The 23,638-nt window shown below is 37.0% G+C and overlaps 1 protein-coding gene across 1 annotated transcript in view; it reads right to left on the bottom strand.

The window, feature by feature from the left end:
- Window positions 1-7,061: 7,061 nt before the first annotated feature.
- The window catches only part of GNAI1 (G protein subunit alpha i1), an 87,633-nt gene continuing 71,056 nt past the window's right edge, over window positions 7,062-23,638 (bottom strand). Inside the window, exons 5-8 of the mRNA XM_039252468.1 lie at window positions 23,469-23,597; window positions 16,816-16,945; window positions 14,980-15,133; window positions 7,062-9,110 (exon numbers count right to left, since the gene is read on the bottom strand). Coding sequence (XP_039108399.1) covers window positions 8,920-9,110; window positions 14,980-15,133; window positions 16,816-16,945; window positions 23,469-23,597 — 604 coding nt within the window. The 3' untranslated portion in view covers window positions 7,062-8,919. The remainder of the gene's footprint in view (window positions 9,111-14,979; window positions 15,134-16,815; window positions 16,946-23,468; window positions 23,598-23,638) is intronic.

The following is a 23,638-nucleotide window of genomic DNA, read 5'->3' as shown; positions in this document are numbered from 1 at the left end:
CAAGTCTCATTGGCCACCACAGCCAGGTGTCCTAGAGACGCCCCCTGGATGACAGTGGCAAAAACTAGGGTGCCAGATGAATGAAGTTTCCACAGGAGCTTCTGCAGGAGAAGGCAAAAGATGTTTCACTGGCTTCTCTTCCAACAGAGGAGTTCAGTAGACCCCCAGATGTGTGTCACCTGGGAAGCCTTTTCCTTAGGGTGAAGCTCCACAACAACCAAACAGGCAACTTTCAAAGAAAGTCTTGAGGTGGGTTTAGTCTGTTGCAGGTGCTGTGGCCTGAGGTTGGAACCTAGCCAAGAACTATTTCCTCATCCAGTCCCATGGAAATCATGAAAGCAAGCTCTGCTGGGCTACCAGAGACAAGTAGTCAAGGGGCATCCCTGGGTGACAGCCACAGAAACTGGGTCACCAGACACATGTGCAAGCTCCGATCTGGAAGTCTCTGTCACTCAAGAGCACAACAGAAGGATAGCACAAAGACCATGCCAGCCCTCTTAGGTCTCTGGAAAGGATTACAGCTGGCCCTCAGATGTGTGTGTAATTAGCCCAATGCTCAAGTTGCAGGTATGAAGAATGGCAGGGATGAAAACCTTCTTTTCCGGAATTTCTGGGAGCCTCAGTCTGTTGCCCTGTGCTGTGCCCTGGGGGCAGTAGCCAGTTAAGAACACGGTCTCTGTTTGCTACCTACCATCCTGTGACTGTGTGAACATAAGCCCTGCTGGCCACCAGAGCCTGGTTTCTGGAGGTGTTTCCTGGACACAGCCATAAATGTCAGGGCACCAGATGAGGTTACAAATTCCTTGGCAGAAGACGACAGCAAGCTGGAGTGAGCCAGAGGGAGAGTGCAAAGATGGCGCCTGCTGACCTCCATCCCACAGAGTATTTCAGTAGGCCTCTAGGTGTGTATTGAGTTAAATACCTGCCCTTAGGCTGAACCTTTAAGATAACCAAATAAGCTTCTTTTATAAAAGTCAGGGCACTTTTGGCTGCCTCTGCGCTGGGAAAGGGGGTGAATGAGTTTGTGCCTGTGAGCCATTTAAGAAGTGTTTTCTCAGTTCACTGTAGTCTTGTGGATTTCATGGATGCAAGACCCTTTGGCTTTCAGAGCTAGATGTGTAGGGGGCTCATCTCTCAGGTGCAGGGGTTAAAGGTTGTGATGCCCAATGCCAAGTTCAAATAGAGGTTTTGAGGGTTTTGCAGTTTTTCCCAATTGTGGGTAACCACACTAGGAGTGGGTTTTATGGGAGAGATTGTGACTTCATCTCTCCTACCCACTTCCGTTTGGGTTTTTAACCCTCAGTCATCCAATGGTTAGGATTTGCTCAGCTGGTTTGGGGGTTTTTGTTTGGTTTGGTTTGCTTTTGTGTTTTTTTTTTTAGAGGAAACTGATTCATATGTAGCCATAAATTCAGTGTGTCTGTGAAAGGAGAGGCATTCAGGATCTTCCTAATGTGTCATCCTGAACCAGAGCTCACTACTGTTTAATAAAACTTAAGGACAGAGTTGTCTGGAAACAGCTCTGACTTCACCCCTTTTTGATTTCCAAGGTAAGGAAAGGACTGAAGCTGTACCAGGAAGTTGCACAGAAAATAATTAAAATTCAAGAGCGCCTAACATAAAATATCTCATCTTCACAATGGATTATTTTCAAGACTGGCTTTACACTGAAATTGTACAAACATCTCTCAGTTTAGTAAAAATGGGCTCCAAAATTGCAGATCTAAATTTACTTTAAAAAAAAGAAAATCCTGGTAAGACAGAGAATACATGCATACTTGGGGCAGGAATAAAATTAATTTTAGGAATCCCTTCAGAGATCCTGCATTTGGAGAAGTAACTTCTTTGGCCTTGATTCTTAGGTAATCATCAGTCCTACTCTACTCTCTTTTAGGTGAGGCACTGTGCAATTCAGGAGGAAACACCTCCTTTATGATTATTATTACTATTGTTGTTATTAAGTTTTATTTAAATCCAAGTTAGTTAACATATATTGTAATAATGGTTTCAGGAGTAGAATTTAGTGATTGATCACTTACATGTAACAGCCAGTACACATCCTTTTATTGAAAGCAACACTCTATCATTTGCTAACGTAGTCGTTAAAATTTACCTTGATCTTCTATACATAATTTGCTCAACACTGTTGCCTTCATTTTAATCAGTAGAACAATACATTCTTAATTTGAACAACTGTCTGCTGGCAGTTGGTATGGGAGCTCAGGAAGATGACCAGTAAATCAAGGAAGCTGGAAATATTTGCCCTTTTAGATGGTGCTTGAGAAGCTTTATCACATGATAGGACTGTCCCAGGACCATCCTGGACTGTGTGACTGCAGCACATTCCAGCCTGTGCATATTTGGGTGTTTCTGGACTTGATGAAATCTGTCTCACAACTTTTAAAGTAAGTTAGAAATCCAAGTAAATAGGGGCGCCTGGGTGGCTTAGTCGGTTAAGCGTCCGACTTTCGCTTAGGTCATGATCTCGTGGTTCGTGGGTTCGGGCCCCGTCGGGCTCTGTGCTGACTGCCAGCTCAGAGCCTGGAGCCTGTTTCAGTCTGTGACTCCCTCTCTCTCTGACCCTCCCCTGCTCACGCTGTCTCTCTCTCTCTGCTAGAAATAAATAAAATATTAAAAAAAAAAAAAGAAAGAAATCCAAGTAAATAATAGAAATCACAAGACACCAAAACAATAGTTACATGTTAAGGGGAAAATACCTGGGAAAGGAGTTTGTGACATAGAAAACCCACAATAGTTGGGGCTCCTGGGTGGCTCAACTGGGTAAGCATCCAACTCTTGATCTCAGCTCAGGTCATGATCTCAAAGTTCGTGAGTTGAAGCCCCACATCCGGCTCTGTGCTGACAGCTGCAGAGGCTGCTTGGGATTCTGTCCTTCTCTCTGCCCCTCCCCTGCTGTGCTCTCTCTCAAAATAAATAAACTAAAAACAAACAAACAAACAAAAACCAGAGCTTGTGACAGAAAGGCGTTTTAAGTATCAGGGTAGGGTTTGAAAAAGCAACTCCAAAAAAAAAAGTTTCCCGAATTAACTTTAAAATAACATAAATATCCCATCTTTTTGGTCACGTGAAAACAAGAGAAGTATCCAGAAGTTGAATAACATAAGGAATATAAAATTAAAAAGATGCATTTTTTTCCTCTTTCACATTTTTCATTATATCAATATAAATGTGAGATACTCAGAAGTTTTGACTATAAAGATGAAGCATGATGGTTATTTTATTTTTGAGGCATTTCATCAAAGGCTCATAGGAACAATCACTGGTCAAGCACTAATTATGATTTTAAAGATGCCTCCAAATTAAATAGTTTTTGTAATCAATAGTGAAATTTATTGTTTACCACACACCAGGCTCACTTCTAAGTGCTTAACAGGCATTATGAACTTACTAAATAATGACGACCAGATTAGTGGTTTGGTTAGTTAATCCTTATATTTTAAGGTTGATAAAAAGGAAGCAAAGAAAGGTTAAATTATTCAGGGTTACCCAATTAATAAGAAATAGAGCCAGGATTTGAATCCAGACTGGATGCAAGGGCCTAGGCCACCAATACCACTTTCTACTTGTCTCTACAACAGCAGACTAGGCAGTGAAAACAGCAACATCTGTAACATTAATTACATTATTAATGAAATTCATTTACACAAGGCACCATGATTGGTTCTGCAGACAATAAATGATTTAAAACATCTAAAACTGTTCATACTCCTAAGTAGCTTTCAGTTCCCTGAGTGGCTTAGTTGGTTAAGCATCTGACTTTGGCTCAGGACATGATCTCATGGTTTGTGAGTTTGAGCCTCTGGTCAGGCTCTGTGCTGACAGCTCAGAGCCTGGAGCCTGCTTTGGATTCTGTGTCTCCCTCTCTCTCTCTGCCCCTCCTACATGTGTGTCTGTCTCTCAAAAATAAACATTGAAGAAAAAATTTTAAGTAGCTTCAAATCTAATGGATGTTAAGATAACATATATAGCTTTGGCCTAAGATGTAATAGGTATCATACTTTTTCATACTTTTTAAGTTTTTATTTCTATTTTTATTGAGATATATGTAACATACAATACTATATTAGTTTTGGGTGTGCAACAGGATAGATATTTGTATATATTGCAAAATGACCTCCACACTAAGTTTAGTTGAAATCTACCACCTTACATAGTTACAAATTGTTTTTTCTTGTGATGAGAAATTTTAGGATTTACTCTCTCAGACTTTCAAATATGCAATACAGTATTAACTACCATCGCCATGCTGTGTACATTATACTCCTGTGACTTATTTTTATGTTTAATTTTTAAAGTCTTTTATTATTTTGAGAAAGAGAGAGACACAGAATCCAAAGCAGGCTCCAGGCTCAGCTCTTAGCACAGAGCTAATTGCAGGGCTCTAACTCACAAACCATGAGATCATCACCTGAGCCGAAGTTGGACACTTAACTGACTGAGCCACCCAGGTGTCCCTCCCATGACTTATTTTATAACTGGAAGTTTGTACCTGTTAACTTCTTTCACCCATTTTGCCTATCACCTTGCTACTGGCAATCACCAATCTGCTTTTTTTTTTTTTTATAAATCTATATATAAGTGAGATCATGAAGTATTTGTCTATTTGACTTACTTTACTTAGCATAGTGCCCTCAAGGTCCATCCATGTTGTTGCAAATGGCAAGATTTCATTTTTTTTTTTATGGCTGAAAAATATTTCATTGCATATATATATATACAGCATATTTTCTTTATCCAACAGTCTGTTCATAGACACAGATTGTTTCCTATTTTAGCCACTGTAAATAATGCTGCAATGAATGTGGGGGGTATATATTATCTTCTTGAATTACTGCTTTTTTCTTCAGATAAATACCCAAAGGTGAAATTGCTGGATCATATTATAGCTCTGTAATGTTTTGAGGAAATTTTGATATTGTTTACAACTATTGTTTTCAATAGTGGCTGTCCCAATTTACATTCTTATCATCGGTGCACAATCATTTTTTTCTCCACATGCTCACCAACTCATTATTTCTTGTCTTTATGGTGATAGCTATTCTAACAGGTGTGAGGCAACAGCTCATTGTGGTTTTTTCATTTTTTTTCCGATGATTAGCCATTTTTAGCACATTCATGGACTTGGCCATCTGTAGGTCTTCTTTGGAAAAATGTCTGTTTAGATCCTCTGCCCTTTTAAAAATCGATTTTGTGATTTTTACTATGGACTTTTAGGACTTCTTTATAGATTTTCAATATTAACCCCTCATCAGATGATTTATGAATCATACACAGGCTCCTGTTCCATAGGCTGCTTTTTCATTTTGTTAGTTTCCTTTGTAGTATGTATCTTTTTACTTTACAGTTCTGGTTGTGTATTTTTGTTATTATTGCCTTTAATTTTGGTGTCAGATCCAAAAATTCATCACCAAGACCAATGTTAAGGAGCTACATTTTCTTCTAGGACTTTTAGGGTTTCACGTCTTGCATTCAAGTCTTCAATCCATATAGTTATTTTTTGTGGCTGTTTTAGGATAGTGATCATTTCATGCTTCTGCATGTGGCAGTCCAGTTCTCCCGACACCATTTACTGAGGAATATCCTTTCCTCATTGTATATTCTTGATTCCTTTACTGTAAACTAATTGACCATAAATGCATGGGTTTCTGAGCTCTCTAGTCTGTTCCTCAGATCTAGGTATCTACTTTTATGTCAATACCATACAATTTTAATTAGTCTGTGTCATATAGTTTGGAATCAGGCAGCATGATGCCTCCAGCTTTGCTCTGTCTTATGTATTTATAATCTAAAAAAGTGTTTAGATAAACTCAGATGGTTAAGAGTGGGATAAACTACTTACACATTTTCTAGAAATAAGGCAGCATTCTTAAGAGTTCTATAGCAGACATGACGTTAAAGTGATAGGTTTGACACCTTGATTTGGTCTTGCTCAAGTTAATTAACCTCTGAGCCTTTTCCTATCTTACAGTTACTTTGGCATTCAGTAAGAACATATGCATTTTGAGACTTTTTCAATTAGTGACTGAATGAATTCAATAAAGCATAGAGAGTCCTTTAGAAGGATAATGAAATGAAGGGAATTTTAGAAACCAGAACAGCTTTCAGAAACTTAGGGAGGAGAACTGGGACTGACTGGTTCATTTTGGGTCACGTGCCTAGTGATGGGCAACCAGGACTGGTCAAAAGGCAAACTAAAGAACAGATGATAGTTGAATCTAAAAAAGGTAACATGAAAGTCCTAATTAAAATAACATTAGATACAAATGAACACTTCTCATGTTCCACGGATTGTTTTAAGCATATCTCACACAGTATATAGACAAATGCTTGGAGGAAAGCCCAGGCTATGCACAAAGTACTATTAGGATATAGTGTAGGAGAGGAGTGGAGACATAATGAAGCGGGATCAGATGGTGGATGAGCTCTGAATAGGAGGCTAAGTTAAACTTGATTTTATTGACAAGTCAGAGCCAATGCCAGTCAGTGCACAGAAGATAACACAATTATAGCTTTTTATTAGGATAACTAGCCTGAATGAGAGAAGGGGAAAATGGGGAGTGGAGAATTTCACACAGAAGTGAAGCAAAAACCTGCATTCAGTAGTTGGTAGTAGGAAGGAAAGAAAAAATAAAAACTGGGAAGGCATTAGAAAAGCAGAATTTTGAGCAAAATGGTGGCTTATCAGAGATGAAAGAGGGCTAAAAAGAGTTTTAAGTGAAGAATGATGGTTCTGAGTGGCTACACTGGCAAAATTAGGAGGTAAAACTGCCTTAATGAACTGGTAAGAACTGGAGAATGATGATGAATGTGGTTTGGGGCATGTGGACTTGGAGCAGGCAGTAAACTCTCAGAAGGGGGTATCAACCAGGCAGTTCTAAACGTGGCACCGTATCTCCAGAAGAAACTGCAGGCAGGAAAAACTCAACTTTTGGAGTAGATAAAATTGCAAAAAGATAGAAAAGATAAAGAAGAAATGGACATTCTATAGACTGATACTTAGTAAATCCTAATGTAGAACATGTGTTTAGTCAATAGGTTTGTAAAATTTTAAAAATTTAAATTTATTAGGATTTATTAGTAACACAATAACACAGAATAAAGTTCAGGAATTCACCAATTATGGTCACCAATATGTGCTTCTTTGTGGCTTTTTAAACAGTATTTCTCAGGATTCATATTTATTCATAGTACAGGTGAATTTCATACATAGCTTCACAATATGGATGTTACAGGTCTTCCATCAGTAAAATTAATGAAAACAGATCTTTCAGGAAAGGCACATAAAGAATCTAAACTAACACATTTAAGAAATTGTGATAACTTTGAATTTCTTTACATCACAAAGAAGAAAAATCCCCCAAATCTAACAGATGAAAATGTGGTCTATGGTTAACCACACCCACACATTCCAAGAAATATACTTCAACAAAATGACAGCACATAACTAAGAAACTACTTATCCACAAAGCTTATTGAAGGACCTTTTCAAGATGAGTAAAACAACAGAAGTAGGGCAGGGGATGCTGTTCATTTTGTTGAAACAAGGTCACAGAGACACATCATGAATCATGAAAAAAAAAATGACTATCAAAGTCCAATATCTAGCTGATATGTAACACTTATTTGAGCATACATATAATCACTGACTTTATTAAATACTATTACTCGTCTTCTAAGTGTAATTGCCCATTTAATTCTCAGAAATAATAGCACAATTGAAAAAGAAATATTAACTCAAGCAAGTGGCAGAAATTTAAATAAGGGAAAAAAGTAATTCTAATAGGGTATGATAATTACATATAGGAATTTAAAGCTTGCATTGTATCAGCAGCTGAATAGTCAAAGATCTTTCTTGTGATCTTCCAAATAAGGAACTATCATGTATGCTAGGTACATGGGATTTCCCAAAGGAAATACACAAATGAATGTCTCAAAATTCATTATGCTGACATATTTTTACCCACAAAATGCTCTCCATAATCCACCTAAACTTAGTTATAAATAAAAATGTAGTTATTTAAAGTGTATAAAAATTAATCTGGCATCACCTTTACGGAAATGCATGAATACCATCCAAATATTAAAATTCAAAGTGAAAACAAACCAAATGAATAAAAATTAAGTGTTTACAGTAAGTTTAAGAGAGTATATCCTCAAAAATCTGAAATTTCAGTTTTTCAAACCAAATCTAATGTAGAATTAGATCAGCATGCACTTTTAAAAGAAAAATTAAAATGCATACAATGTTTATGTAACTGATTCAAAGGCAGGTATATTCATCCTCTTAAGAACATTTCAATAAAACACATTAAATTTAAAGAACAAATCATGTTATTAAAATAGTCTGTGCAATGTTTGTACAAATAACTTTGTTAAGATTACAAGTATACATATAATCAAGATAAGGGCTGCAATGTTTCCTAATATTAATTACTGTACTTAAAAATTTATAAGACATGAACATAAATAAAGCTGTTTTAAACTGGCAAACACGGTAATAGTCTGTTATTCAGTACAAAGTACTTAATATTTCAGTTTATTACCAAAGCCATCACGCTAGAATCATGAGTTGCCACTCTTAAAGCCTAAAAGTCATGTGGAAAACTAAAGTTATAAATACATGTATACATACATTTGCATATTTACACATAGGCAGAAATCATCAATACACTAGAGTCGAGCATTAACACTGCCCTTAGTTTCACACTGCAGGACTACCTTTCACATTTAGGAAAGGTCCTTCTATTACTTTCAGTTAAAAAAACACAACAGAACAACTTTGGTCAGGTCCCAGATGCATCTGCCGTATACTACACTGTGTTGCTGCAAGACTCTAGACAGATCCACATAGAAGTACTCATTTGGTTTGAAAATGCATTTTACCAGTAACTGCAGAACTTAGAAGAGACCACAATCTTTTAGATTATTTTTTATGATGACATCTGTTACAGCATCAAAAACAAACTGCACATTCTTAGTATCTGTGGCACATGTGAAGTGGGTGTATATTTCCTTTGTGTCCTTTCTCTTATTGAGGTCTTCAAACTGACACTGAATATATGCAGCTGCCTCTTCATATGTGTTTGAGCCTGAGATGGGTAAAGGCAAGAAACATAAGGCAAAAAGTTAAACTGAGTACATGGCTAAGCAAAATGGACCTGAAAATATTGAAATCAGTTTCATACATGTAAAATATATGGATTCTGTCACTGTATTTTTCCTTCTAGAAGAGAAAGAATTTCATCTAAAAGAAAAATACCCAAGGTTAATTACCTTTCAATGACTGTAAGTTACCCTTAAAAAAACAAAATCAAAAGCATGGCAGTCTTTGCTCCCCATGGTCTTTCTTCCTGCACAATCCAAATGCCGGATCTTCCCTTTTATGTTCCCACTTATATTCTGTATCCCAGCACCAGGCCAACCCCCTTCCCTGATGGTGGGTATGCTATTTCATTTCCAGCCTAGTGGATGATCAAGAAATGGCAGATGAATGGGATCAGTATTTTTTATTCCCTTTTCTCTATACACGTTAATTCGCATTTGTCATTTTTCTTTATTCAAAAATTGTACACGGGTCTACAATGTGGCTTATGGCCATGAGCTTAAAAACTTCTGAGTACAAACACTCCAGGAATGGTCCATATCTAATGATAATCACATGAAATGCACCAATACACTTTTAGGTGAGCCCTTGACAGAGCTACATACATATGTTCATCATTAGATGTATAAAGACCGTTAATAGCAGAACTTCTACTTTAGAAAACCCAAAACTTTATTAATTGCAGACTGGCTAATAAAATTTGGTATATCTATACAGTGAGCTGCCATACAGTATTGAGAAGGTTAAAAGTACTATTGCCACATACAACATGAATGTGTCCCATAAACATATTGTTGAACAAATGAAGCCAGACACAAGAAGAGTGTATACTGTAGGAGAGTATATAACTGATGTTTGAAAAATGAAGTTGGAAAACAATGAAAATTAATCAGTGAAGACAAAAGTCAAAGTAACTCAGTGTGTGTGGGGTGGGGGTGTTTGTTTAGACTGGGAGAGGCATGATGGGGTTTCTGGGGACCAGGAAATAATTCTGTTTCACTATCTGGGTGAATGTATCTGTTGTCACTTTTTAAAAATTCAGTGAGCTTCACATTTATGCCAAGTGTGCACATGTGTATATATTTGATATATGTACATACATGATACTTCAAAAAATGTTCCATTTGAAAAAAATTAGACCTCTCTTTTCTAGTAATAACACAAAATTATTGCCTTGGCTTTCAAGGTCGTCTGTTTACCTGCCTGCTTCATAAAGCTCTTCTGAGAGCCTCTGGTCCACACCTGTGGCTCACTCCGTGTCAGCAGGACCCTACATACCAACTCCCATCTGTGACCCTACACACACAGCTTCACCAGCTGCTCCCGTATGATGGCTACTGCAAATAATGCTGCAATACAAACATGCAGATAGGAACTATCTTTTTTTCAGTTAGCGTTTTCATTTTCTTTAGAGAAATTTTCTGAAGTAGAATCGCTGGAGCCTACTTCTGATTATTTTGGAATAGACATATAGTTTTCCATAGGGGCTGCACACCAAATTACATTTTCGCCAACAGCACATTTTCTCTGTATCTTCACCACACTTGTTGTCTTTTTGATAATACCTATTCTAACTGGTGAGGTGGTAGTTCACGGTGGTTTTAATGTGCATTTCCCTCATGGTTAGTGATTCTAAGCGCCTCTTCATGGACCTCCCAGCCATCCGTATGTCTTGGAAAAACATCTATTCAGACCCTCAGCCCATTTTTTAATGGATTGTGTTTTTTGCTATTGAGTTATAGGATTTCTTTAAAGATTTTCAATATTAACCCCTTACCAGATATATAATTTGCAAATACCTTCTTCCATTCCATACTCTGCCTTTTCATTTTGTTGGTTTCCTTGGCTGTGTAAAAAAAACTTTATAGTTTGCTATGGTCCTGCTTGTGTATTTTTGCTTTTGCTGTCTTCAATTTTGATGTAAGATCCAAAAATCATCACCAAGAGACCAACATCAAGGAGCTACTGCTTATTTTCTTTCAGCAGTTTAGTGGCTTGATGTCTTAATTTTAAGTCTTTGATCCATTTTAAGCTCATTTTTGTGTATGGTATAATACAGTGGTCCAGTTTTCCCAGCACAGTTTATTGAGATTATCTTTTCCTCATGGCATGTTCTTGGCTCATAGGTTTTAATTTTCTGATCATGTATGTGTGGGTTTTTTTTTTTTTCCTGGGCTCTCTATTCCTCAGATCTGTGTGTCTATTTTTTTTTCAGTCCCATGTTTTGCTGACTATAGCTTTGTAACATAGCTGAAAATCAGGGAATGTGCTGCCCTCCGCTCTGTTCTTTCTCAAGATTGCTTTGGCTATTCAGGTTTTTGTTTTTGTGGTTCCAAACAAATTTTAGGATTGTTTATGCTAATTCTGTGGGAAAAAAGACCACTGGATTTTTTTTATAGGGATTGCGCTGTATCTGTAGATTGCTCTGGGTAGTGTGGGCATTTTCTTCTTCTATTTCACCAATGTCTTGTAATTTTCAGTATAGAGATTATTTTCTCCCCTCAAATTTATTCCCAGTTATTTTTTCTTTTTGATGCCAACTGTAAATTGTATTGTTTGCCCAATTTCTTTCTAATAGTTCATTACTAGTGTATGGTAATGCAAAATATTTTTGCATATATACTGTTTATACTGCAAATTTACTGAATTCATTGATTAGTTCAAAAGTAGTTTAATGGAGTCTCTATATATGTATACATTTATATAGATGTTGAATACTTTAACAGTAGCTTAGAGGAGTCTTTATATATGTATACATATATATAGGTATCGAATGCTGTGTATATATAATACTGTAATACATATAAGACTATGTTGAATAAAAGTGGCATGAAAGGGATTCCTGGTTTTTTCTGACGGGTTTCCTTGTTTTGTTGAAATATGATGTTAACTGTGGGCTTCTAATGTATGGCCTTTCTATTGAGAGGTACGTTCCATCGTTTCCCACTTTGTTTTCATCATAAATGAATGTTGAGTTTTGTCAAGTGTTTTTTTGTATCATTCGAGATGATCATGGTGCATAATCCTTTTAATACCTTGTTGAATTTGGTTTGGTAACATTTTGTTGAGGACTTCTGCATTTATATTCATCAGGCGTACTGCCCTATAATTTTCTTCTCTGGTTTAGGTATTGGGGTAAAACGCTGTCCTCATAAAATGATTCTGCAAGTGTTCCTTTCTCTATTTTTTTTTTTTTTTTTTGCAAGAGCTTTAGACGTACTAGTATTAATTATTCTGTAAATGCTGGTAGAATTCATCAGTGAAGCCATCTGGTCATGGACTTAATTTATTGGGAGGTTTTAATTATGAAGTAATTGGTCTGTTCAGATTTTCTATTTCTTCATGATTCAGTCTTGGTAGGTGCTATGTTTCTAGGAATTTTTCTACTTTTTCTAGGTTGTCAAAGTAAGTTTATATTTTAACTCAGTTTGCTAGCAGGCAACCATATACTTACAAATCAAAATTTAGTTTATTGGTAGACTGTGTCTTATTGGCAGATATTAATGCAACCTGTCAAAAATATGTTTTGAGAAAATAGCTTGCACAGAGTGCAGAGTGCAACTTGCTGTCTATATTAGGGGTAGCTAGACTGTTAAGTGCCAAGAGCTAAGATACATGAATAAACTCATGAGCACATTTCTCAAATTCGTCAGAATGGCAAGGATATGGTGAGAAGGTAATAGTATTTTCTCTATGTGATAGAACTCTCATATATAAAAACAAGTATAGGTGATGACCTGGTTCAAGACTGAAGTGGGAAGGATTGATAATATAATTGAAAGGGAGATGGAGGAGATTTGAAAAAACAAAGGAGTTCAGTTTGAATTTCAGGTGTTAAAAAACACGTGTATGTTCAATACACAGTTGGAAATGCAAGCCAGAGGCTCTAGAGAGAAATTACGAGTTGACAATGGAATTTAACATGGTGAGAATAAACACGACCATGAAAGCAGAGAGTGCTAAAGGAATGTGGTGAAATGCCAGCATACAGATATTTAAACAGAAGTGGTGGAAACAGGAGCAGGCAGAGGTGGAGATAAACCAACTGAGTAGTTTAGAGGCTACACAGGCAGGAATTAAAAGTGGAGGCTGCAGCAAGAAGCAATAGAATCATGACTTAGAGCATGCAATGAGGATTTTACATTATAATCCTGATAATCGAATTGTGAAAAAATTATGTAATACTCTCTGTGCTCAAAGATTGTGAGATCTCACAATCCGTGAGATCTCACGGATTCTTATTAACTTGACAACATAAGAAATATCCTTTCGTGGCTGCTCTGAAATCCCTGTAGGTATGTGATATTTATGGATTCATTTGGGCACTCTGGTAAGATTAGCCCAAAAGGACTACTTAATAATAGAAAATGACAAAAAATAAACTGAAAGACAGGTGAAAAGTAAAGGCAAAATTGAGCCACCCTGACTCTGGATAACTTCAAACTTGGAGACTGGACGACAGATAGTTTTATTCCTAATGAGCACTAAAATGTTTCTGAACAAGGTGACAGGGCACAAGCGCTTTCAAAAAGAAAACAGAAGTTTAAAAATAAGCAACTGTGTGGAATTTTTTTGAATCAAAGTATGGGAGTATACAAAATGACCTGTAATAATGAAGTGTGATTATATTAATCAAAGAATCTTCCCCTTTGGTTCTAAGGAGAATTTAACTCTGGTAGTCCGGTTGTTACTGGGCTGGGTGCAGGAGTGCCCATAGACATGGGTCTGGATTTGGACTGTCCTTGAGCCCCAGTGTTCTTACCTGCATGTGTGGGATGGAAGAGCACTGAAAGCACAGGATTGTTTTATCTTTGCCTGTGAAAGGCAGCAAATACTCACTGTACTATTAATATACTCAATACGAGACTAAATCTGTGTTTATAAGGAAAAAAATTCTTGAGACTTTTTTTTTTTTTTTAAAGGATGGAGTAAGGGTAACTTGTATCAATTAGCTAAATGAACCAAACTCTTCAGAATATTTGACTACCACTAGCTTAAATCATCTCTAAACCCAAACTCTTTTTATTTAGAGGCACAGAGTCCTCCTCAATAAAATAAAATCTTATCTGAAAACTCCATATGTAAAATAGATAAAAACAAAGTCATCCTGCTTTAATAAGAAAGACGCTGTGCGTGTATGGGGGAGATAAGTATCTCTGTTCCCTGTACCCACTTTTCTGTAACAGCCCAGAAGGTGTTCTAAGGAGTTAAACTAAAACCAAGTTTTAGCTAGACTTCTGATTTTACCAATGGGGTACTGAGACCATGGTAAATCAACTGCCTTGTTCAAGATGGAAGAGTTAACCATGGAAACGCCAGGACCACCTCTCAGGACTCGGTTTCTAAGTTCGGGCCATTTTCCACAGCAGGCAAATTAATAGTGTCCTTACGAGTGTTGGGATTACTTGTGCAATTGTCGGACTCCCCTGAAAAATTAAATGACTCATGGATTCCTTCTTCATTTATCTCCCTTATAACTACCGTTCATGTTCTTTTGTAGTAATATGTGACTTTTTTGTGAGAATACATCCGTCTTTGAGATTACACTTCACAGTGTAATCACAGATAGGTCTTATTTACTGTGCGTCACACATACCTGACGCAAGATCTGTTCTCTGGATAAACAAAACAATATTTGAAATTTATAAAGATTTGGAGTCATAGAAAATTATCTTACAGCTTTTCCATTTGAATATGTTATTTCTAATAATCTTAGCTACACCTCAAAGAACTACTTGCACTTGAATGCAGTTTAATAATTTCAATTGAAGGTAATCTATAACTGAAATCTTGCCTTAGGGGAACTTTCACTAGAAATACATGACTTGACAAGTTACGCACAGAAAGTAAAATACCTGCGTATTCTGGATAGCATATAGTGAGAGGGCTCTTTTTGATTTTTTCTTCAAAGAGATCCTTCTTGTTTAGAAAAAGTATAATAGAAGTATCTGTAAACCATTTGTTGTTACATATGCTGTCAAACAACTTCATGCTTTCATGCATTCGATTCTGTAACAGGAAAGAATACAGTTGTCACAATGGCAAGGGTTTTGAGGAGTATTACTTTTAGAAAATAGTGGTATCTTAAAAGAGAGCTCGGTCAGCTCAAAAATAAAGTAGCACAGAAATACGTTCCTGCCATTTAGGAACAAGTACACTTGATTACAGGTGAGATGAATGTATACACCACTCATCACTTTTTGCGTTCAACTGGTACTAGGTCAGTGCCTACTAGTGTGTCATCGTGCCTGGGAACACTCTGCTGCAGGACCCAGCAATCTAGAGATGCCAAGTGTGAACACTTAAAAAGAAATCTCACTGTTACAGAGTTAACTGAAGTTTCTCCACTAAAAGACAAGTAGAGGTTTTTAAAAATTAATAAGGGGCGCCTGGGTGGCTTAGTCGGTTGAGCGTCTGACTTTCGCTTGGGTCATGATCTCGCGGTTCGTGGGTTCGGGCCCCGCGTCGGGCTCTGTGCTGATTGCCAGCTCAGAGCCTGGAGCCTGTTTCGGAGTCTGTGGCTCCCTCTCTCTCTGACCCTCCCCTGCGCACGCTGTCTTTCTCTCTCTCCTAGAAATAAATAAAACGTTAAAAAAATTTAAAAAAAAATTAATAAACAATTAGCCCAGCACTCTAAATATAATGGTGTGTTAGGGATGGAATCCAGTTTCCTGTCCTTTTAGTATATGTGGTTTCAAAACAGCACTGAGAGAAAGGAACGTAAGATGGTGTGCTGCACCTGCTGCACTACAATTGCACGTACCTGATTTTATGGTACAAAATACCATATACAAAAGTGACATTTTGATCTCTTTTTCCCCAGTCTGTACTAAAGTGAATTTAGAATGGACAGTGATTTGAGGAGCCTAGGTGGCTCAGTTGGTTAAGCGTCTGACTTTGGCTCAGGTCATGATCTCACAGTTCGTGGGTTCAAGCCCCACACCAGGCTCTGTGATGAAAGCTCAGAACATGGAGCCCAATGCAGATTCTGTGTCTCCCTTCCTCTCCCTCTCAAAAATAAACACTTAAAAATTAAAAAAAAAAAAAAAAAAAAGTGACAGTACTTGAGGAGTGCCTTGAGTGGTTCAGTCGGTTGAGCACCTGACTCTTGATTTTGGCTCAGGTATTGATCCTGTGGGTCATGAGTTTAACTTCAGACCCCACAGAGCTTGCTTGGGATTCTCTCTCCCCTTCTCCCTCAAAAATAATAAACGTTTTAAAAACAAAAAATAAAATGAGAGAACTTTAAATTTCTATATAAAAACATCTGCCCTAGATTAATGGTACATTGCAACACCTCTGAAAATTACATGGCAATAGCAAAGTACAACATGGATCAAAGATTATGGAGTTGGCAGAAGGAACAAGTAAAGAAAAATAAGCCTTGGGCTATTATGGGAACCAACTTTACTTTCAGTCACTTCCTAGCTACCAGCTACAGGAAATGCATAGTTAAGCATATAGGGTTGAGGGGAGATTAACTCTCAGTCCTTTCTTATTCCTGGGGTCCCTCTGTGCTTCTTTAGTGTACTTCTCTTTCAGTATATAAAAAGAGCCAGAAAAAGAGCCTGAACTTTCAAATAACTCACGCATTAGCGAGAATTACTCAAGAATTATTCTCAGAAAAATTCTTGGCAGTATCTCCAGCCCTTCATATTTCACGCTTCATCTTTCACAGTGGTTCTACTTGCCATTTCTTCATCTTCGGCTAGAACCAGGTCATAGTCACTCAGAGCCACACAGAAGATGATGGCGGTCACTCCTTCGAAGCAATGAATCCACTTCTTCCGCTCAGATCTCTGTCCTCCAACATCAAACATTCTATAAGAGAAAAAAGAAATTGGACATCACCTTAAATGTTCAAAAAGGGGTTCTATGTCATCAAAAAAGCTCCAAATTGCAGGGGAAATGTGGGATGGGAAGAAAAAAGGACATTACATGGGAGCAAAATGATGTCACAAATTGTTTTTTGCAAAGGGAAAAAGGCTGGTTTTTAAAATTTTTGATTGAAAACAAAGCCTAAAATACCCTTAAAAAACAACACATTCATTAACATATGAGAACACTTAGATCAGAATATGAAAGTAGATACAAATGAGTGGACTGCACTGTGAGTAAACACTGTGAAGTCACAGGAAGCAACTAGGGAACGCAGAGATAATAGAGTATATTCAATTTGCCGGAGCAAAGGACGTTATTTCTGTCAGAGGCTACAAGCAGGACTTTGACATAAAGGAGAAACCTCATTCCAGGTAAGAAAAAGCTGGGCAAGCAAGTGATAGTTAGGTGGGGGAAACAGGTGGCCTAAATTAAAAAGCAAGCCAAGGTATAGGAACAAAAATAAGAGAGGAAATAGACAAAGGGGTTGCTTTACTGAATAGTCTTAAAATTTAAGAGTAAAAAACTCAATTTTTAAATAATGTACAACTGCAGACTATTGTAGCCTGGTGCACAGGGAAGTAACACAAGCAGTACACAGATAATGACCTTTGTAATTTTTCTTATAACAGTTTATGAAGTTAAGCAAAAGTTGAAATTCACATAAATTGCTATGCAACCTAGAAATAACCACTTATATAATGGAAACACTATGCAAACTGGTGCATTTTAAAAGGCTCCATTTATCTAGATGGTGCACTAATTAAAACAGTCCCTACTTAATTCTCAGGCAAAAAGAATTTCCCTGCAGAGTAGTATTGGCCTATAAAGCAAATCGGAGTACATCAACTAATATTGTTACTTTTATCATCATTTCAGTGCCCTGCATTCTATTGGGTTAGCTAGTGATCTGTTCCTTAAGTATGCCATATAACAAAATGTACCACACAATAAATTAAAATGGGTTTAAGACACAAAAAGGAGAGCTGCTAGTTAAGATCAAATAAGAACAACATAAAATAAATTAAAATGACTACCCATTTTTTAAACAATTTGAAACTAACCTTACCAAAAAGTCTTTAGGTAATTTCTCTGATCAAATGCCATATATATCTTTACCACTTAATATAAAATAACAAGCAAACCCTTTCCATCCCATTTGACATCTTCCTTCTGTGATGGTTGGTTTTATGTGTCAATTTGGTTAGGCCATCATATGCAGTTATGGAGTCAAAACCTAACGTCGGTGCTGCTGTGAAGTTATTTTACTGCTGTAGTTAATATCTAAAATCAGTTGTCTTTCAGTAACGTTTATCCCTGATAAGTGGGGAGACCTTATCCAATCAGTTGGAGGGCCTTAAGAACAAAAACTGAGGTTTCTTCGAGGGAGGAGAAATTCTACCTCAAGACTGAAACAATGTCCTGAGCCTGCTGGCCTGCCCTACAAACTTGACACTTGCCAGGCCCAATGGTCATGTAGGTCCATTCCCTGAAATGGACAACCCTGACTAATATAAATTTTAGTACTCAGAGTGGGGTGCTGCTATAACCAATACCTAAAATGGTGAAAGAGGTTATGGAATTGGATACCAGGTAGAGACTGGACCAATCCTGAGTTACTAGAAAAGCCAAGATTGCTTTGAAAAGATGGTTGGTTAGAAACAGACATAAAAGGTAATAATTCTGGAGACACATGGGAGTGAAAGGATGCCAGAAAAGCTTCTATCTTACGTGATATACATATATCATTCATGAACATGACGTTGGGAGATGTATGAATGTTAAAGATGTTTTTGATGAGGTCCCAGAAGGAAATGAGAAACAGGTTACTGGACACAGGAGAAAGGGCAATTCTTGCTGTGAAGTCACAAAAACTTTGGCACACTGTGTTCCAGTGCTGGGTGTTAAGAAATTGAATGTCAGTTGAGGAAATTTCCAAGTGAAATGAGCAGGATATGGCTCTGGTTCTCCTTGTTGCTACAGTAAAATATAAAAGATAATAGAGAGAAACTGAGGAAGGAACTAGGGAAGAAGGTCATGTGTCAAAAGCCAAGGAACACCAACGATTCCCAACCACTAAAAGAAGCAGGAAGAGGATTCTTCCCAAGAGCCTTTATAGGAGCACAGTTGTGCAATCATGTTGATTTTAAACTTCTAGCCCCCAGAATTATGAAGGAATATATTTCTGTCGTTTTATGCCACCTAGCTTGGGGTAATTTGTTACAGCAGCCCTAGGAAACTAATATATCGCCCCTACCTTGTTTTATTTTTCATTGTAGTGATTACCATCTCCTGAACATCTCAACATTGATTTACCTCCCTTTGCCCAACAACGTAAAAACAAAGATTGTCATACTTCATAAATATTTGTTGAATGAATGCATGAACTATGTCTACAGAATATTTCAAAACACCTTCAAACAATAATAGACTCGCTTTTTACTGTGTTAAAGATCCAGATCTTGCAGAGCGTCTTGGTGGCTCAGTCAGTTATATTCCCAACTTCAGCTCAGGTCATGACCTCATGGCTGGTGAGTTCAAGTCCCACTTCAGGTTCTGTGCTGACAGCTCACAGCCTGGAGCCTGCTTCACATTCTGTGTCTCCCTCTCTCTCTGTTCCTCCCCTGCTCACTATCTCTCTCTCTCAAAAATAAACAGTTAAAAAAAAAAAAAAAGATGTAGGTCTTTCAGTTATGCTGTGGGGATGTTACATATAAAAAGACTTTTAACTTATAATCAAGTAATTTAACTACAAAAGAAATCTCCTAAATTTAGCTTATAAATGAATAAACCAGTATTTCTCAAACTTCAATATAAACCAGAATCACCAGGTACATAAAGCTGAGAATCACTGGGCTAATTCATTAGCCAAGGGGCAAAAATGACTAAAATCTAATGTAATGAATGACTGTACTTACGGCATTTTTCCTTTTTCATACATACTTTAGAATTATCTTCAAATTCTGAACTACTTTTTAAAAAATTAATCAAAAAACAACAAAATTATAATATGTTCTCCGTAGGAACAGATGGAACTTTTTTCTACCACGAAATAGGGAGATTTGATTTTTCTTAAGTTTCCTTTTTTTTTTTTAGGGGGAGAGGGGAAAAGTAGAAGATATTGAAGATCCTAAGATATTTTTTTTTAATTTTCTTAATGTTTATTTTTAAAGGAGAGAGACAGACAGACTGTGAGTGGGGGAGAGCAGAGAGAGACATAGACACAGAACCTGACGCAGGCTCCAGGCTCCGAGCTGTCAGCACAGAGTCCCATGCGGGCCTCGAACTCACAAACCGTGAGATCATGACCTAAGCCAAAGTCAGATGCTCAAATGATTGAGCCACCCAGGTACCTGTCCCTTTCCTCTTTTTTAAAAGAAAGAGTGTAAGCTGGGAAGAGGAGCAGAGGGAAAGGGAAAATCTTAAGCACACTCCACTCGCAGCACAGAGCCCAAAGCAGGGCTCAATCCTATAACCCTGAGATCATTACCTGAGCTGAAAACAAGAGTTGGATCCTTAACCAACTGAGCCACCCAGGTGCCCCGAGAAGATCCTGAGATGTTCTGTCAGTCTCAGAGTGTCATCTGATACCACAGTAACCAAGGCTCACTGGTACAAAGCTAGACGACTGTATGTGCATGTCAACCCTGTAAATATACTCCAAAACCCATTTTATACTTATAGTAAAGTGTAGAAATTTGTCTTACAATTTTATAATAGAAGGGATGCTTTAATTCTATACTTGGCAAAAATATTATAGTAAAATTGCTGATTCCTTAAAACAATACAGTCCATGAAGACACTTTCCACAAACACCTAGTCACAGAGTTGATAATACATATTCTGAAATTATGTATTTATTGCCTCATTTTAAATTTAATTCCAATCATATCAAAATCAAGTGACATTGAAATTTTATATCAGCCATTAAAATGAGACAATGAATTACAATACAAAACACACAAAACAAAAATAAACACACTCAAGAGTTCCCAGTAGAATTATTCTAAGTATATTTCTGCCCTCATTCTTCTGAGACTCCCTTAACATATAAAAAGCAAAGTTGGAACCATGTATTTGCAATTATAGTAATTTAACAGAACTCAAATCCAAAATAAGACAAAGTTTATCTGAAGCTCCTGACAAACCTATGTTTAAGGCAGCAAGTGAAAAGAGTAATGAAACACATCCTGTGAAATTCTACCTCACCCAAGAATAAAGATACAGGGATATCCTGGGGGCATCATGGCAAGAGAGAACTTTACAGAATCTCAGCACTTGCTTGAGGATGAAATGACAACTTTAAGAAACTGAGGCTGGAAGTGAAGAGCATGGTCAAGAAAGTGAATTCTGTACAGACTGCCGTAAGTGCCAAATGAAGGACTGTACACTTAGCACCGTCCCTTCCCTCTGACAGAGCTCTTCCCTCTACAGTATTCGTCTGAGAGGCAATCACCTCACTTACGTTTACACCTACAACTGTGGGACAGAGTATAATGCCCTCTACTAAGACCCTTAACCAACTGTTCCCTTTACCTAATAAGGAAATTTAACTCAAGCATTCGTACTTGCTAACCCCCAACTCCATGCATTTTCTCCTCAGACTACATTTGTTAGAACAAAGCCATTATCTGAACATAACAACCTAAGTTTGCTTTTAAATATGGTCTTTAAAACAAACAAAATGCAAAAAAAAAAAAAAATCTGAATCTAAGGTACAATAGGTATAAAACAAAAAGAAAACAACAAACCTTTGAAGCCTCATTCTGACAGTGAGTTTAAAATTATTTTATAACTTTAAGATAAATATGACAATAGTTCCCAGATCAGACATATCAGCCTGTTTAAATATTCATGTTTTACTATTCCTGACTTTGGTCATTTAATATCCTAGAAGTAGTAAACAGATGAAAAGTAAGTAAATGATTTTGATAAGAGCTACTGCCAGCAAGGAAAGAAGTCCAATGACAGCTTCAACAATATTTTACCAAGTATTAAAGTATAAAGTTACATAGTCAGATAGACTAATAATGATTTGTAATTCTCTTTGATAAAAGCAGGGCAACGTTTGGGTTTGGGGTTTTTTTGTTTTGTTTTGTTTTGTTTTTTGGACAGAAGCTGCCATGGAAAATTAAAATTCAATTTTAGTTTCCTGGAAAACTCAATTACATGAACCACTGAATCTGGACTAAATCAGTGACAAGTGGTAATAAAAAATGTATTTTTTAAATACTTATGGAAGGAGTCAGAAGTACAGTTGCATATATGTAACTACTTTCCACAACTTATATTAGTGAGCATCTTTATAAATATGTTTTTTATCTTTGACTACGAATTTTTAGATGCTTTCAGAAATTCTGCTTTATTATTACTATTTCAGAGCACAAACTAATAATAGTAATATTATTACTACTTCTAGCACAAACTAGAGTTAACTGAAGCAAAGTCCAAGTGTTTTTTCCCCCCTTCTTCTCTACATGCTTTATTTATTTATTTTACAAATAGTTTATTGTCAAATTAGTTTCCACATAACACTCAGTGCTCATCCCCACAAGTGTCCTCCTCCATGCCCATCCCCCTTCCCCCCCACATCCATCAGTCCTCAGTTTTTGTCAGCATTCAAGAGTCTCTCTTGGTTTGCCTCTCTCCCTTTCCCCCACCATTTCCGCCCTTCTTCTCCCCCTTGTTCCTCAGTTAAGTTCCTCCTAATCCTCCGATACGTGCAAACATATGATATTTGTCCTTCTCTGCCTGACTTATTTCGCTCAGCATAACACCCTCAAGGTCCATCCATGTTGCTCTCTACATGCTTTAAAAGAGAGGAACACAGGTCTGTAACTTTGAATGTAATGTCTCACTGACGTCCCTGGGTCTGGTCTGTTAGGAACTGAGTGTCAGACAAAAGGGGCTCCAGGGACCTCTGCGTTCCCGACGGCCACGAGTCAGCGCTTCTCTGCTCAAACCTCAGTTAGTCCATATTCACTACACTCTAAGTTAGATGGACATTTTTCATCAGAAAAAGTACACACATTTGCATGAATAAGGATTTTCATGAAAACTTTTAAAAAGGTACCTGTCATTTTTAACATTTCCATAAATAAGCATATATTCAACCAGTAAAATTCTTTTTTCACCGAAGACTGTAAGACACTTTCCGTAAATGTAAAATATCAGAGCAATTATTTTCTAATCAGAAATAAAAGTCAAAAACTATTTTTATTTAAATCACTGTGAAAAATATAGGCAAAAGAAACTGCATGGCCATTTTTTCCCAAATAAAAATATAAACATTCCTTCTAAGAATGCTTGTTGCCCTCTTTTACCCAATAATACTTTGTCCAATGACCTAAGAAATGTTTTTTTGTAATTTTTACCTCAGCTTTTAAAAACTTTTATTACGTCTTTCTTTACTAAACAAGGTGTTTTATATCTAAATTTGTAAATTATATGCTTTGAAGCTACTCACTTAAAATGAAGATCTTTGAAAGTAAAATGGGTTTCAACAATTCCTGTAGTTTTCACTCTAGTTCTGAGAACATCTTGTTGAGTTGGGATATAGTTTGGTTGTGCTATTCTGTCCAAGTCATTCAAATAGCTGAAAAAATAAACAAGAAGACAGTATGCTAATAGTTAATA

Source organism: Hyaena hyaena, unplaced genomic scaffold (genome assembly GCF_003009895.1).
Source record: "Hyaena hyaena isolate Hyena2069 unplaced genomic scaffold, ASM300989v1 scaffold_415, whole genome shotgun sequence".
NCBI classification, from domain to species: Eukaryota; Metazoa; Chordata; class Mammalia; order Carnivora; family Hyaenidae; genus Hyaena; species Hyaena hyaena.
The sequence above is the reverse complement of the archived record's forward strand: the minus strand, read 5'-3'. Positions and strand labels throughout refer to the sequence as shown.